The 16,047-nt window shown below is 41.9% G+C and overlaps 1 protein-coding gene across 1 annotated transcript in view; it reads left to right on the top strand.

Moving 5' to 3' along the window:
- KDM3A (lysine demethylase 3A) overlaps positions 1 to 16,047 on the top strand; it is a 54,647-nt gene that overhangs the window by 21,256 nt on the left and 17,344 nt on the right. The window contains exons 5-15 of the mRNA XM_082268785.1: positions 1,376 to 1,478; positions 2,325 to 2,449; positions 5,839 to 5,908; positions 6,028 to 6,110; positions 6,197 to 6,334; positions 7,383 to 7,534; positions 10,345 to 10,871; positions 11,573 to 11,774; positions 14,133 to 14,347; positions 14,443 to 14,595; positions 15,589 to 15,687. Coding sequence (XP_082124911.1) covers positions 1,376 to 1,478; positions 2,325 to 2,449; positions 5,839 to 5,908; positions 6,028 to 6,110; positions 6,197 to 6,334; positions 7,383 to 7,534; positions 10,345 to 10,871; positions 11,573 to 11,774; positions 14,133 to 14,347; positions 14,443 to 14,595; positions 15,589 to 15,687 — 1,867 coding nt within the window. The remainder of the gene's footprint in view (positions 1 to 1,375; positions 1,479 to 2,324; positions 2,450 to 5,838; positions 5,909 to 6,027; positions 6,111 to 6,196; positions 6,335 to 7,382; positions 7,535 to 10,344; positions 10,872 to 11,572; positions 11,775 to 14,132; positions 14,348 to 14,442; positions 14,596 to 15,588; positions 15,688 to 16,047) is intronic.

Raw genomic sequence — 16,047 nt, 5'->3', positions numbered from 1 at the left:
CATAGCACAGCTTCACCCTGCTCTCTCCTCATTGGCTGTGATTGACAGGTGCAGGAGCCAATGGCTCCAACTCTGGTGTCTGAGGCAATGAGGAGGGAGAGAGGCAAGTAGGCCTCTGCTTTTTGCACATAGTTTGATAGATTGGGCTCAAATAAGTACTTAACCTAAGGGGGAGGTTGCAGAAGAAGGTGTGTGTGGTGTTTTTTTTCCTTACTGCATAGAATGCATTAAGGTAAAAAGCAAAAAAAATGCCTTTTTTAGAACCAATTTAAGGAACAGCTATAGTGTAAAACAGTTTCTATAGTAATAGGAATGATCAAAATGTTTAACAATATTGTGGCGGTAATGCATTCTGGCTGTTGATTATGCCAAAAGTGAGACGCTGGCTGGCCAGATGCTGTGTGTCGCCTCATGCTCTCCCATACATAGTCAAGGTTTATGGTTGAGGTGGAGAAAACAGATACTGTTTAACTTCTTGGTCCTGGAGCTTGAAGGCCTCTGTTAGGTCCACATTAGAGCTGTTTAGTTTTTTTTTTTTAATGCATTAAAGTGTGTTTTTTTTTTTTTTTTCCCCAAAAACTGTGTTTGAAATCACTTCTGCGCAAATAGTGTGACATAAGAGATTGCAACGATCGCCATTTTATTCTCTAGGGTGTCTACTAAACACGCATGTGTGTGTGTTTTGTTACTTAAAAGTTAAAAAACAGAATTTTTTGCTAGAAAATTACCAGTGTCAGAAAAAGGCTGGGTCTTTAGGAGGTTAAACTGCTCTCACTGACGAAAGTTCATTCCTTTGATCTAAAAGAACGGAAAGATACATTGTAAAGCATTGTGTCTATAGTTCTCTAGCAGCCTTAACAATATTAATTAACATGCTGGAGGCTTTTTTACAGCTGAGCAGAGAACAGCTCTGTATCCATCGTGAGGGGGGCAAGGGGAGATTGTGAGATAGATAGATAGATAGATAGATAATTAATCGTGCAGCTCTAGTCCACATCTAGCCTGGTGTTGGACCTCATTATTAGTCTCAGCTGTCCACGGACCTGTCCCTCCGCATGCCATATTTTTTAATAAGTAAAGATAAAGCATTATATTGTATTAAATAACTGGGTATGCCACGCCTAGTGGTGCCTAATCATTACTATTTTTTTTTTTTGGTGCCTAATCATTACTATTTTTTTTTCTTGACGGTTTTATATTTCAACCAAAAAAAAATATGTAAAAACAGTATGTGAAGACCAATCCTTGTGAACCCACCCATTTGCTTTTATAAATGCAACCAAGAAAAAGTAGTGTACACCCATTATATATAGCCTCCTGAAGATCCACCTACCTTGTGCAGAACTGTTTGTTGATTTAGTGCTTATTATTCTAGGATCGGGAGAGCTTGAAGCAGTTTATGCAAGGGAACCGGACTTTTAACAAGGCTTTCCAGGAGCTGCTAAGAAAAAATGTGGATGAGAGCCGCATATTACAAGGTGGGGTCACACTTTACTTTGTGTTTGAAAAAGACTAGTACAGGTGGTCCCCAGGTTGCAAACAGAGGGAGACAACAGGAAGTGAGGAGAAATCTACCCCTAGGAAGGGAAATTCACTCCTGAAAGAGACGTATAGTTCATATTCATATCGCACACCTTCCTGGTTTGTAGGCTGCTGAAGCGATCATCAGTTGGCAACTGGATTAGTTACAAGTAAATACATATTCGCCAGCACACCAGGGCTCTTGCAAAAGCAGTCCAAAAACTTTATTCAAGTTACGATGACATCAAAAAAATAGTGCTGTGTTTCGGAGCCGCACAGGACCCTGACGAAGGGGTCCTGTGCGGCTCCGAAACGTTGCACTATTTTTTTGATGTGATTGTAACTTGAATAAAGTTTTTGGACTGCTTTTGCAAGAGACCTGGTGTGCTGGTGAATATGTATTCACTCCTGTAAGAGTTCTCATGGGAAAAAGTTGTCTCTCCATTGAAGCTTTATCACCAATCCTTGTTTCCACAACCCGAAATTTTCAAAATCCAATTGTCATAGGGACAAAAAGTGAGGTGAAATCTTCTGAACAGGGGTACAGACAGCAAAACAAATGTTACAGGGGTGTTAACCCTTCACTATGCTATCCCAAAAACATATTTTTCTATTTTACACTTAAAGTACCGTTCCGACTTACGAATTCGAATTAAGTATAAAACTACAGTCCCTATCTTGTTTGTAACCCAGGGATCGCCTGTAGTGAGCTATCAGTATTAGTCTATTTAGCAGTGGTCTTGTCTTTTTTAGCAGTTGTGTAGCTTGAGTGTGCAGTGTGTAAAAATGTTTTACTTCTAAAGGTGCCAAGAATTTAGTTGGGACGTCTATAAGGGTTTACAGCATGAGTGAAGGAATCCAGTGGTTCACTGCCACAGTGGTGAATGCCAACAGCAGTTCTCGCACTCTACAGATTAAATGTGAACAGGTAAATATCCACTATAACTTTATATGGTCTTCCTGGTTTATGTACCAATGTTCTTGCATGCATACAGTCTTCACTTACTAGGAGTAGAAGGCTCCTTGTGGTTTCCTCATACTGCACCCTACACCCCCCCCCCCCAAAAAAAAAATGAGGCGTTCTGTAGTAGGATTAATGACCAGATTCCCAGTTGCTTGAATTAGCCCTATTGTTGGTCTTGGTTCTTTAATGCATTAGATATAGAAGGGGAATAGTAGTAGTATGTAGGGCTGGGCGATAAAACGATACCGATAGGTATCGCGATAGTCCCGTGCTTGATAGCAATAAGAAAACTTGAACGATAAATCGAAAAGTCCGCTCCGATGGGTTTAAACTTTTAAAAATGGCGCCGCCCGGCGCCAACACGTCATTGCGCACGTGCCGCCGCCGCTCGGGAGAGGCCGGGAATAGCCGAAATTACACGAGCGGTGGCGGCGGGTGCGCAATGACGTATCGGCGCCGGGCGGCGCCATTTTTAAAACGAAGGCGCCTCTGGAACAGGTAAGTGAAACAGCTTCACTACCTGCCGTTATGCAGGGCTGCGGGCACACTACAAGGGATGCAGTGCTGCGGGCATGGTCTACCTGTACCATGCCGACAGCACTGCATCTCCTGTAGTATGCCCAAAACCCCGGATCCTCTTGTACCATGCCAGCCACCCTGCATTCTCCTGCACCATGCCAGTACCCTGCATTCTCCTGCACCATGCCAGCCACCCTGCATTCTCCTGCACCATGCCAGCCACCCTGCATTCTCCTGCACCATGCCAGCCACCCTGCATTCTCCTGCACCATGCCAGCCACCCTGCATTCTCCTGCACCATGCCAGCCACCCTGCATTCTCACCCTAGGGTCCTTATTTTAAATGGGTAATAAAAAATATCAATATATATCGATATCGAACGATATGAAACACTGATATCGTGATACAGTTTTCAGCCATAACGCCCAGCCCTAGTAGTATGTTGGCTATATGTCTAGAAGAAATCTTCATAATTTTTTTTTTTATGTATTTAAAATTGTATTTTATGTATAATTTTTGTAAGTAAATATGTTCATAGAACAGCTATTATTGCTTATAACCAGTGCAGGCCCAGCTTGGAAGTGCTGCTCATTGTTGTACTTGCTATGATCTTCTTGTCTCACTGGAAGTCTGCCAGACTTGTGCTGAATGACAGAAATTCTCTGCAGTTTGTGAAATGCCAACAGTGCTTCTGGTAGCCACAGACCATGAAATATAGGCTCTAGGTCACACAATGGAGATGAGCTTCTTTTTTCCAGAAAAGCAAAAAAAAAAGAAATTTCTAAAACACGGGTTGATTTCTGAAACTGCAGAGTTTGCATGCAAAATCGGGTGCTGCTATGCATAGAAACCAATCTGCTTCCAGGTTTTCTTGTTGAACAAGCTGAAGTAAGAAGCTGATTGGCTACCATGCAGACCTGCACCAGATTTTACACTCTCTAGTTTTAATAAATCAACTGCCCATTCAGGAACAATCTTTGAGAACTTCCTTTGCTGCAGCCTCACTGCCCTCATTTCTAAACCCACTAAAACTCTGCTGTTTTTTCTTCAACCTAGGCCAGTGGCTTTGGGTATGGGGACACATGTAACCTCCAATGTGACAGTTCTTGGGTCTAGCAGCTAATTACTGTGACCTGGAGGGGCTGTCACTGCTTCCTCAAGGCTCTGACACTGGCATTTTACTACCGTCTGCAGTAGTGGGGGGGAATTGTTAGAGGGGTGGCCTGAATCGGTGTGTGATGGTGTCACTTTAACCACTTTACCACCAGAGGATTTTGCTGTCTTACGTCCAGGCCACTTTTTGCGATTCGGCACTGTGCGACTTTAACTGACAATTGCGCGGTCGTGCGAAGCCGTACCCAAACGAAATTTACGTCCTTTTTTTTTCCCCACAAATAGAGCTTTCTTTTGGTGGTATTTGATCACCTGTGCGGTTTATTTATTTTTTTTTTTTTTTCGCTATAAACAAAAAAAGCGTAAATTTTGAGAAAATAATATTTTTCAATTTTTTTTTTTTTTTATATGAAATTCCCCCCAAAAGTAAAAATCTATTTTTTTTTTTACATTTTTGGCCAATTTGTTTTCTGCTACATATGTTTGGTAAAAAAGAAAATCACAATAAGCGTATTTAGATTGGTTTGTGCAAAAATTATTGCGTTTTACGAAGGGAAAGATTTCTGTCATTTTTGGTGTGGTTTTTTTTTTTTTTTTTTAAACGAGTAATGTCGGCGATCTGCGATTTTTGCGGGACTGCAACATTGCGGCGTACAGATCGGACCATTGACTGACATTTTTGACACTTTTGGGGGTACCAGTGACATTACTACAGTAATCAGTGCTATACATATGCACTGTTACTGTAAAAATGACACTGGCAGGGAAGGGGTTAATTTTATTGGAGAGGGAGGGGTTAATGTATGCCTGGTGCTTACTAACGTGTGTGGGGGGAGGTGACTGAGTGACACAGGGACAGATCGCATGTTCAACTATGCTGAACCCTGCAATCTGTCACCGTATGTCACTTAGGAGATCCAAACTCGATTCCCCGACGATCGGGGAAGAGCTGTGGTGATCACCGCCGCTCCTCCCCTGGCCCGCTCCCGCTGTGACTGAATACAGCGGGAGCGAGCCTCCGGCGGCGCGCGTGCGCCGCCCACAAGGGGAGCAGTCCAGCAACGTAGGTCTACGTCGTTGGACGGGAACTAACCACTTTGCCGCAGTAGAGCTCGAACTGTAGGGTGATATGGTAATGCTGATTCATGTGAGCTGAGAGTTGTAATGAAAGGTCTATTTTTAGGAATGACACTGGAATATTTTAAAAGCATAATGACTTATTTGCATAGAGAGATGCCAGAATAAATCAACATGAGCTGCTAACACTTATTCTTCCTTCTCATACTTTGTGCAACTCCCATTAGGTCCGTATCTCTGTTTTTGGGATATCTTGCCCTCATTCCCTGTTCTGATGAGCAAGCGAGGAGAATCTTGCCAGCAGGGACACAGTAATATAATACAAGCTCTGCTAGGCCTAAAGTTTGATTAAAAATGTCTGAAGTCGGGGTTCTAATATATATATATATATATATATATATATATATATATATATATATATATATATATGCACACACTTGCACACGAACGCTGGCAAAGCATTAGGTTAGACGTGTCACTAGGCAGACCTAAAAATCCCAAAAGATTAGATAAGGACATTTCAGAATTCTGGATGAGGAGATCGTAGATATTGTGCCTTAGGCTAGTGCCCATTATCTTTTCTTGGTGGTAGTTTTTTTGCCTTTTTTTTTGTAATGTGAAACTTTTCTATCTGTTACTTCTAGGTTCCCAGTTTAACGAATATTGACCCAGCATTAATTCATGTGGAGATTATGCACAACTATGTGGATAAAGGTATGCCTTGGTCTCTCGAACATGTTTGTGTGTTGTCATGTTCTATTCAGATTTCTAGGTATGGAGGTTGTATACAAGTGTGTGCCTCTTGACTTACAAATCTTTTCAAATTGTTTTAGTGAAACTAAAGAGACCTCAGAAAAGGCCAACTTCAGAAGCACGTCCAGTAAAGCCTGAAGCCAAGCAGACCTGTGTTAAACCAGTAAGTAGAGCATTTGATAGCAAGTACATGCGTTTTGTAACCCCATGAATTTTTGTAGACTCCAATATGTGTACTCTTTCCTTTAGGCACCTGTAAAGGAGCCTGCCAAGAAGCCAAGCTTTATCACGTATTCCAGAGATGATGGGAAGACATTGGTAGTGGTGGACAACCCAAAGTCTTCAGGAAATCCTCTATTGAGCTACATAAAATCAGTTGACCAAGGAGTAAAATCAGTTGACCAAGGAGTAAGTGAACTTTAATTGCAGTGAGTTCCTAATTGTAATATTAACTACTGCTGTGTGTTTGTAATAAAATAGTGCTGCTTTAGCACTATTGCCCCATTGTTGAGTCCCCCATAGCAAGCTGCTTGCTGGGGGGGGCACTCATGCATGCTTGCTCTTGATCTGGCTCTCTGCATCCATAAGACACACCCCCTGCCCGCTCCCACCTCTTTGGCTGTGATTAACTGCAACAGGAGCCAATGGCAATCGGGGGAGCCTTGGGTCTCATGCACATTGCTGGTTTGGGCTTGGGATAAGTATTAGGAGGGGGAGCTGCACACTTAAGGCTTTTTACCTTCATGTATAGAATTCATGAAGGTAGAAAGCCTTCAGCCTTGACAACCACTTTAACCCCGGGGCGGGGACACTTGCGTTTATTTAAATTTCTGACCCGGTACAATTTTTTATTTATTTTTTTTGACTCCACTTGATATGAACAACATTCTTTGTGATAGCATAGGCTATGATGGGTACTCTTTATGAGATCTGGGTCTATTAGACCCCAGATCTGTCCTCCAAAGCATCTGATCAAACAGATTGGCTTGATCAGATGCTGTACAAGCCGGTACCAGCTTGTAAACAAACCAAAGCTAAAAGAGACTAAATCCTCGTCTTCCACTATTCTGACATCCCAGGAATCTGACGAGAGCTCTGTACCAGGCTCTTTGGTGGGATGGGAGAACCCGGTAAAGGCAGCACCACCTGTAAAAGTAATTGAATGGCTATATAGCTTCTCCTGTCACTTTTACTTTGTAAGGAATTGCTGCCTGAACAAAATATGTCATTGCTACATTGATGACCGAGATATCACAGAGGACGTGTTTTTATATGTATGTATGTGTGTGTGTGTGTGTGTATGTATGTATATATATATATATATATATATATATATATATATATATATATATATATATATATATATATATATATATTATATGTATGTATGTACGTGGTACATGGCTGTAATTTATGACATTTCTTTTTAATATAGAAAGCTGTCTCCAAGCAGTCTGTTCCAGTGGGATTTGGAGAAGCATTGCTAGGATGTACAGCTACAACTCCTGCAAGCCAAACGCAGACATCCCGTGCAACTCCACCACAAGCCAATTCTCCACCAAACTTTGGTGCTGCCACACCTCCAGGGTAAGACTATAAACTAGTATGGATGTGTGATTTTTCTTTCTTTGACACGGGATGGAAAAATGTGTTTTTTGTTCTATTGCAATAAATCATATGAGTAGTTCACTTGGTTTGCTTACAGAATAAGTTAAATGTTTACAATTGTTATAAAGATTTTTTTCCAAAGTAATTAGAGATCCCTTCGCCAGACCATTTTTCAACAGTAATCTTTCCGGAAGGTTATATGGTATGCACATTATTGTATTTTTAGGCATTTTATCTACCATCTAATCAAATTAATTGAAGCACAACACTCCCACTACTATAACATAACTAGTATTGTAAAAGCAATGTATTAAATTTAGTCCATGCTTACATTTTAAACCACTCCAAAAGTAAAATAAAGAACAGTCCTGGTACAGTGGGTAATTTAGCTCTTTAATTCTAATCATGATTTGTGCTCATCCACCATCGGGTGAAAAACCTGCTCACCTCCAACACACTCAAAACGCGCTCATCTGTGTCCTCAAACTGATAATTTCCAAGGCAGCAGACCTTCGATCGCTCCTCTCAGACTCTAGATTTCTTTTGCGATACGGCACTGCGTTACTTTGACAAATGTGCGGTCTTGCGACGCTGTACCTAAATAAATAAAATTGATGTCCTTCTTTTTTTTTCCCCTCAAATAGCTTTCTTTTGGTGGTATTTGATCACCTATGCAATTTTTTTTTTTTGTTTTGGCTTTATAAATAAATATTTTTTACTTTCTGCAATAAAACATTGCCAATAAAAAAATTAAAAATCTAAATTCTTTTTTCATTGTTTTAGGCCAATATGTGTTCTACATATTTTTGGTAAAAAAAAATCCCAATGGGTGTATATTGATTGGTTTGCACAAAAGTTATCGTGTCTATAAACTAGGGGAAAGATTTATATCATTTTTATTTATTTTTACTAGGAATTTGCGGCCATCAGTGATTTTTAGGGGGCCTGCGACATTGCAGCAGTCAGATAGGACACCAAATTGACACTTTTGACACACTTGGGGGGGGGGGGGGGGGGGAACTAGTGACATTACTACAGTAATCATTGCTAAAATATGCAGTTACTGTACTGACACTGGCAGGGAAGGGGTTAACACCAGGAACGATCAAAGGGTTAAATGTGTGCCTAGGGGGTGCTTTCTAACCTTGTGGGGGATGGGCTCACTGGATGAATAGAGACCTGTGTTCCTAAATAGGAGGAACACAGGATCTCTTTGTTCATCACTGACAGAACAGCAGTCTGTCGTTCTGTCTCCATGGGGAGCGATCGGGGCCGCAGGACCTGCTGATTGGCTCCCCTTCTAGCCAATCGGCGCGTGCCCACACTAACTGCTGCACGAAGCGACGTACATTTGCGTAATTTCGCGTAACCGAGCCAACCTGCCATAGTATAGCTACGGCGGCTGGTCAGCAAGTGGTTAAATGGGACAAAAGGGCAACAACGTAGTGCTCTCCATTAAAAGATTTATTATCTCTCCCCCCCCCCCCCCCCCCCCCCCACCAATTAAAAGCACAGGAAAAGCAATACAATGCGCTTTTAAAGTCAAACCAACAGCCAGCTCACCACTACGTTCGTACCGCGGTGGTGGTGTGACATCACGGGCTCCCTTCTAGACATGTTGCACCCTCCGCGCTTCATCAGTAGGCAGAGAGCTGAGCCCTTCTATAGCCATAAGCCGCATCTCCTTGGTAACCTCAAACACACTACACTCAATGGGAACCAGAAGTGATGTGCCCATTTGAGACGCCTCCACTTATTCCCGGAAGCAATACTAAATCCTGATATACTACTTGGGGACACTAATTTCTCGCTCCACCATCTTAAGCACCTACAAATTTATTTTCTATTGATGGGTAAATAAATGGAGTGACTTTTCTGGATGTCATGCTACATTATATCCATAAATCTATATATAAATATGTGGTATGCATATGCACAATGTATTTTAGTCATGTTATTTACCTGTAAGCCTCCCTTATATGGACATACAAGCCTACTAAAAGCCTAGGGACTGTTGCTGAATGCCGCCATCTTGGTTGTGATGTTGCCAGGCTGAAAGCTGTCACTCAATTGACATGCTAATTTTCTCCTCTCACAACGGCAACATAAAAGGTAATTTAGGAAGGGGGGTGGAGGTGGAAGAGCTGGACTAGCACTGAGGAGAATTAGCATACCCTAGGAAGTAGAGGGCTATGATGTGCAACATTGGAGGGGATGTACTAAGAAATTGGCTCTTGGGGGATTCTTGCTAATCTCTTGGATGCAATATCCGATACCACAAATTGTTTATAATCCCCTTGTATAAATGCAAGGGTTATCAGGGCTTTTTATCATGTACCCATTCAGAAAACTATTTTGTTACTCACCAAGTTGGTAAATTCAAACCTGTTTAGTGAGTATTGGTGAATTTTATAGTCTTTTTTTTTTTTTTTTTTATTCTTTTTTTCTTTAAAAAAAAAAAAAAATGCAAGTGTCTCTGCGTCCACTTTCCCTGTGTCCGTGGGATTGCGCTATTGTCCCATGGACAGCCATTGGGACGCAGAGACTTCACCCCACCCTACTTCAGTCTGTTACGGCGCGACTTCCCAACCTGTCGCTCGCAACCCAGTGGGTCGCGAGCCGCATCCCTATATAGTCTTTATTAGTTCCTCCAATATTCATATTACAAATCTTTGTTAAAGCTGTTTCTATCTTGTTTGTTTCACATGGACATTTGCGTGTGGTTATCAGTAGTATTGATTGAGCACTGTCTCCCACATGCTAAATTATTATTTATTTATTTTTTGCAGGAAGTGTACCCAGAACTTACCAGGTGAAACGTCTGTGCTGAACGGGGATGAGAATAACTTGTTCCTCAGTGTTGCAGCTTCTCAAGGCAATAAGGGTCTTGGATTTGGGTTGGACAAATCAACTGGGCCCTTCTCCTCGGGTGGAGGTTTCTCTTCCTGGGCCAACAAAGCAAATGGGGAAAATGGACTGAAATCTGAAAACCTCTTTGCTGCATTTACAAAACCATCAACTGTTTTCCCTAAAGGCTTTGAGTTTTCAGTTGAACGATTTCCAGAGAAGAACACCCTGTCGGTGACCGATTCACCAAGGTTAGGAAGCTCCGAGGCTTGCAAGAACTTGACGTGGAAGCCGGATAGTAATCAGCGTCTGTTTAGCAATACACCACCAATGGAATCCAAGCTTGCCCCTGCTTTATCAGTTATCTCCGCTGTTGCAGTTGATCTCAAAAGCAAGCCACAAAATACTCTTGTGATGCCAAAAAAAGTTGAAGCTTCCCTTTCCAAGAGCCCTAGTAAAAATGAAGGCGGTAAGTTAATAGATTCTTTGAATAGTCAATCATACTACTCAGAAGTGTGCTTACAATTCTAAGAGGGGTAAGGGATACTGCAGGAAAAACTAGGGACTTAAAAACGAAAGCACAGTCAGCTTTAGAGGTATGACACTGGTAGGTAGCTGGGTTAGCTTGCAGGCAGAATTTTATAAAAGAAGTGAATTCTCCTTTAAGGGCCTGGTATGCTATTGTCAGGAACAGCTTTCATTGTTCTTGCTGTGTTTAAATGGTGGTCAGTTCTGATGAGAAAAAAACGGTACACAAGTCCTGCTATATCACTTCATACTGGCCCCTTTTGCAGGTATACCTATGTAAAACCTTAAAAATAAGTGCCTTTACTGTTCTAAATCCAGTAATACTGTTTCGCTCTGTTCTGCACATGCTCAGTTGCTCTTTTTTGTTTTGGCACTGCTGGAAATCGGAGCCACTAGAGGCTAAACTGCTGACAGCCTTAAGATTTATTGCTGCTCAGGGGCTCTGGGCTTCAGCAAAATGGCATCCTCTGGTAATAAGAAACCAGAAAACAATTCTGGAAGCAATTTACAATGCACACTAATTTTGGTAACATGATTACGAATGTGGAATGTATGTTCCTTGCTAAAGAACATTATTTTTTTTTTATCAAGTTTTCGGTAAAGTTTCACTTTAAGGAATATTTATTTTTTTTTTTTTTTCAGTGACCTATCCAAGATCTATACTAATGGACCCACAAAAGCTGAAGAGACTCATGTCAAGCGGGGACTGCTTCGTGCAGGATGGTTCTTGTAATGACATTGCACCACATCTTCACAAGTGCAGGGAGTGCCGCCTGGACCGATTTGGGAGGAGTAAGGAACAGAGAGATGCTGCGGTTTTCTGCCGCTTCTTTCACTTTCGAAGGTAAGATCCCATTTGGCTGTATGGGTATCTTTTTTTTTTTTTTTTTTCTTTTTCTGCTGTATGTCTCATTGCAGAGATTTCCCTTTACTTCCTGTCCCATACCCGAACAGGAAGTGGAAGAAAATCCCTGTAAATTAAGGGAATTTCTTGTGGACCCCCAGGTCACCAGAACCAGTGTTGCACTGGAAGATTTCCCCTCTATTAAATGTGACCTGTCAAGTTGCTCCAATGTGTACAGGAACTTGGCATTCAATTCCTAATAAGTCCTGAAAGTAGATGGAAGGCTGCATATAAAAAAAGTTTAAATAACAACTCTAGCATGATGGATAGATCACACACTTTGTAAGTACTTTTTTCCCTTTCGTTTATTGACGGACACAGCTCATGATCTTCTTAACCATTGGGTTATACTGCCCCCCTACAGGAGTAGAACAATAGAAAAGTCTGGCTACGCCTATGGGAAGTCCCAGGGGGTATACCCACACTATAGGTACTCCGTTTTTTTTCTGCCTAGTCAGGAGCAAGGACCTAGTTCCTTGAGACCTGGTCCTGGCAAGTTTTTTGTTTTTTTCCTCTGAGATTTACAATCAACTGCCGGACTGGGCGACTGGCTGGATAATTTAGATCCAGTGGTCATCCCAGTCTGGCCACCGAGCGGGCACAGACCTCAGCTCCGCGCTAGGTTGGCTGCGACAGTTTGTTTTTCCCGTTGTTCCTTCAAAAGGTCTCTGATTTTCATTTGAATGAAGAGATTGTGTTGCCTTCCCTGTGTCCCAGGCCAAAACATCCGAAGGAATTTGCTTTGCATGCCTTGGATGTGGTCTGGGCAATTTAGGTGTATCTGGCCGCTACGGAGTCCTTTAGGAAGCCAGATCCATTATTTTTTCTCACAGTTGGGCCTCGGAAATGGTTGTCTGCTTCCTCCGTGACCATTTCCATATGGATCAGACAGATGGTTATTCAGGCCTATTCCATCCATCAAGGGTCCGGTTCCTCCTTTCCCTGTCAAGGGGCACTCTACTCCAGCACTTAGTGCCTCCCGTCATCCGGTGAAGCAGGTTTGCAAGGCGGCCACACTTTCACAAGGCTCTATAAAGCGAATGTGTTGGCATCTGCGAATGCTTTTTTTGGGAGTAAGGTTTTGCAGGCTGCTGTTAAGTGTGTGTGTGTGTGTGTGTGTGTGTTTTGTGTTTTTTTTTTTTTTTTTGTTTTTGTTTTTTTTCTCAGATGGGCTCCAGTTTTGGTTGAGCTCCTGTTTACCTTGCTGGCTATATTTGAGCCTTGGGTATTCCTGTTTTTGCTGTTCCCACCCCTCATGTTTAACACTGCTTTGTGACGTCCCAATGGTCAAGAAAGTCGGGAGCTGTGTCCGTCAATGTACGAAAGAGAAAATGGGATTTTTGACTTACCGTGAAATCCATTTCGTCATTGACGGACACAGCACCCAGAAATTCTTCTGACACCGCTTGGATCAAAACAGAGTACCTATAGCAGGGAAAGGGAGTATACCCCCTGGGACTGCCCATAGGCGTAGCCAGATTTTTTTTTTTTTCTGCATAGTGTCCTACTCCTGTAGGGGGCAGTATACCAAATGCTTAAGAAGGTCAGGAGCTGTGTCCATCAAACCTAAGAGAAATGGATTTATGGTAAGTTAAAAAGCCCCTTATTTTAATTCTTTATGGTCACCTGAATGCTTCCTGGTGGGCTTGGACTTTTGGGGCTGACAAAGCAGGAAAGGAAGGGACTTCTTACAGGAACAGCAGTGTACTAGTCTGCATTCTGCTGCTCTTGAAAGCAGGAGGGGAGAAGCTGTGTTTGGGGGGGGGGGGTGGTGGCTTATACTGTCTGAGCTGTGCACAGGTCAGTACAATGGAGGGCCAGTGGCGCAAACACCTTTTCAGTCAGCCAGAAAACTATTGTCGGCCCTTCAACTGAAGTCTAATGCACAACTCTCATCTCTCTCATGCGCAGTGAGGTTTTAGCCAAACCTAGTTTTTTCCTTGTAATTATTTTGGCAACCCTGTGTGGCATAGTGAAATTCCCAATAGAGCCTTTGCTCTTGCGGGATTGCGGAGCGATGCCGCAGAGAGGCCATGTTGGAGGCACGGTATGGTATTGCAAGGACTAATGGCACGAGAAGCATGCCTTAAACATGGGGGCGTCATAGACTTAAACAGTGACAGATTACAAGAAAAGTAAGTAGGATAGAGATCAAAAGACAGTGATTTGCACAATGTGTGTTTATTTAAATGAGTAAAATTTATCTTTGAGATTTTACTACCACTTTAATTCTAGTGTTAACTTTTTACGATGCATTACTGCTTAAAGGTATGAACATTTCCCAACTCTATTCTGTAGGTTACACTTCAACAAGCACGGGATTCTGCGGGAAGGAGGCTTCCTGACTCCTAATAAGTATGATGCTGAAGCAATAAACTTGTGGCTTCCATTAATGAGCAATGTTATAGGCTTGGACCTAGACACCGCCAAATACATCTTGGCCAATATCGGGGACCATTTCTGCAAACTGGTCATGTCTGAGAAAGAAGTGATGGCATCTGTAGACCCCAAAAGTAAGATTTTTGGCTTTTTTTTTTTTTTTTCCTGAACAATAATTATTTCTTGGTATAATATGGACATGTGGTGATTCCTTCCTGTTTTTTTACAGAACAAGTAGCCTGGAAGCGCGCTGTACGTGGTGTGCGAGAAATGTGCGATGTTTGTGACACAACTATCTTTAATCTGCACTGGGTCTGTCCTAAATGTGGATTTGGAGTGTGCATGGACTGTTACAGAATGAAAAAGAAGAGTATAAGTGAAGGTACGTGTTCATACCATCGACAGATTATCAGTTTGCTAGGACCTGGTGACTTCAGGAAAGTCTAATGGTCACCCTGTCACTACAGATTCAAATCTCAAAGACAAAATTTCCTGAACAGAAGAGCATATATACTTTTCCTTTCCAGCAATGTATTGCATTGCATTGCTGATCCCTGGAGTCTGCAGGTATTCGACACATTAGGTGAATTGGATACTTGCTGTGTGCCATGGTTACTGCTGGCCGCTTTTGCTTCCTGTAGTGACATACAAGCTGGCAGAGGGAGCAGGTATAGTCACACCCAGTAGTGTGGAGTACCTACATCAGTTGGTGAATAGTGTGGCAATGTTTTAACACACGAATTCCTGGAAAGGTAAGTATATAGCCTCTTCTGTTGCAGCTATTGCTTATAGTCTATTTTAAAGGATAAGTTCACCTTTTGGAACATGTTACATGTTGCACCTGTATTTAGTGTGATACAGTTAAGAGCAGTGGTGGGAATATCTAACCACTGGGAGTGCCCAAGAGATGGCCCAGCAGACTTGGGGCTCTTTCACACGGAGCGGACCGCATTGCGATCCGCTCTGGCACTTTTTCTTTTTTTTTTTTTTTTCACGGAGCGGATGACACTTGTGTCATCTGCTCCGTATGTCCGCATATCATCCCATCCGTTTGCGGATGATATACGGACATAATGTAAGTCTATGGGCATTGCGGATGTCAGCGGATGACACCGCTGACATCCGGTTTTGCTTCCTTTCCGTTTTTTGAACGGAGGAAAAATATGGTTCTATTCCGTTCCAAAAAACGGAACAGAAATGACAGGAAGAAAATCGGATGTCCGTAAATCATCCGCAAAAAAATAGGATGATTTGCGGACACAGAGTGCCCGTGTGAAAGGGCCCTTAGTCTATAGCTAAAATATCAATTTTGAGAGGAACAGTTTGTGAATGGAACAAGATTGATTAATGCTTCACCGTTCTTCTCTTAACACAGGAAATGATGGCATTGAAACATTCTCTTGGTTAAAATGTGCGAAGGGTCAGTTACATGAACCAGAAAATCTAATGTCAACACAAATTGTTCCAGGAAAAGGTAATTTTTTCTTTTTTTCTTTTCAAAAAGTTCAAAAGAAACAGTTGATTTGTTTTCTACATATTTTGATAGACTGTCTTTTAAAATGAGCTCACTCATGATTTTATTGCCTATGTATCTGTACTATGTTTCTGATTCTGCTGTAGCATACATTGCTGGTTTGAAGCTCCTTTCAGCTGTGCTGTACATAGCTGTCAAATACAATCAAGTTAGGATGCAAGCAGGATACATTAACTGCAGTATTTTCATGAGTTTAGTTAATAGCATGTACACTATAATTTTGTGTGTATTTGAGATTTATACATATGTATTAGCTTTACTTGCAGATATTTAATTGCTGGCTCAGTAGCCCATTTAATG

Source organism: Pelophylax lessonae (assembly GCF_965119305.1).
Source record: "Pelophylax lessonae genome assembly, chromosome: 1".
NCBI lineage: Eukaryota > Metazoa > Chordata > Amphibia > Anura > Ranidae > Pelophylax > Pelophylax lessonae.
This window is presented reverse-complemented; position numbering and strand designations above follow the sequence as displayed.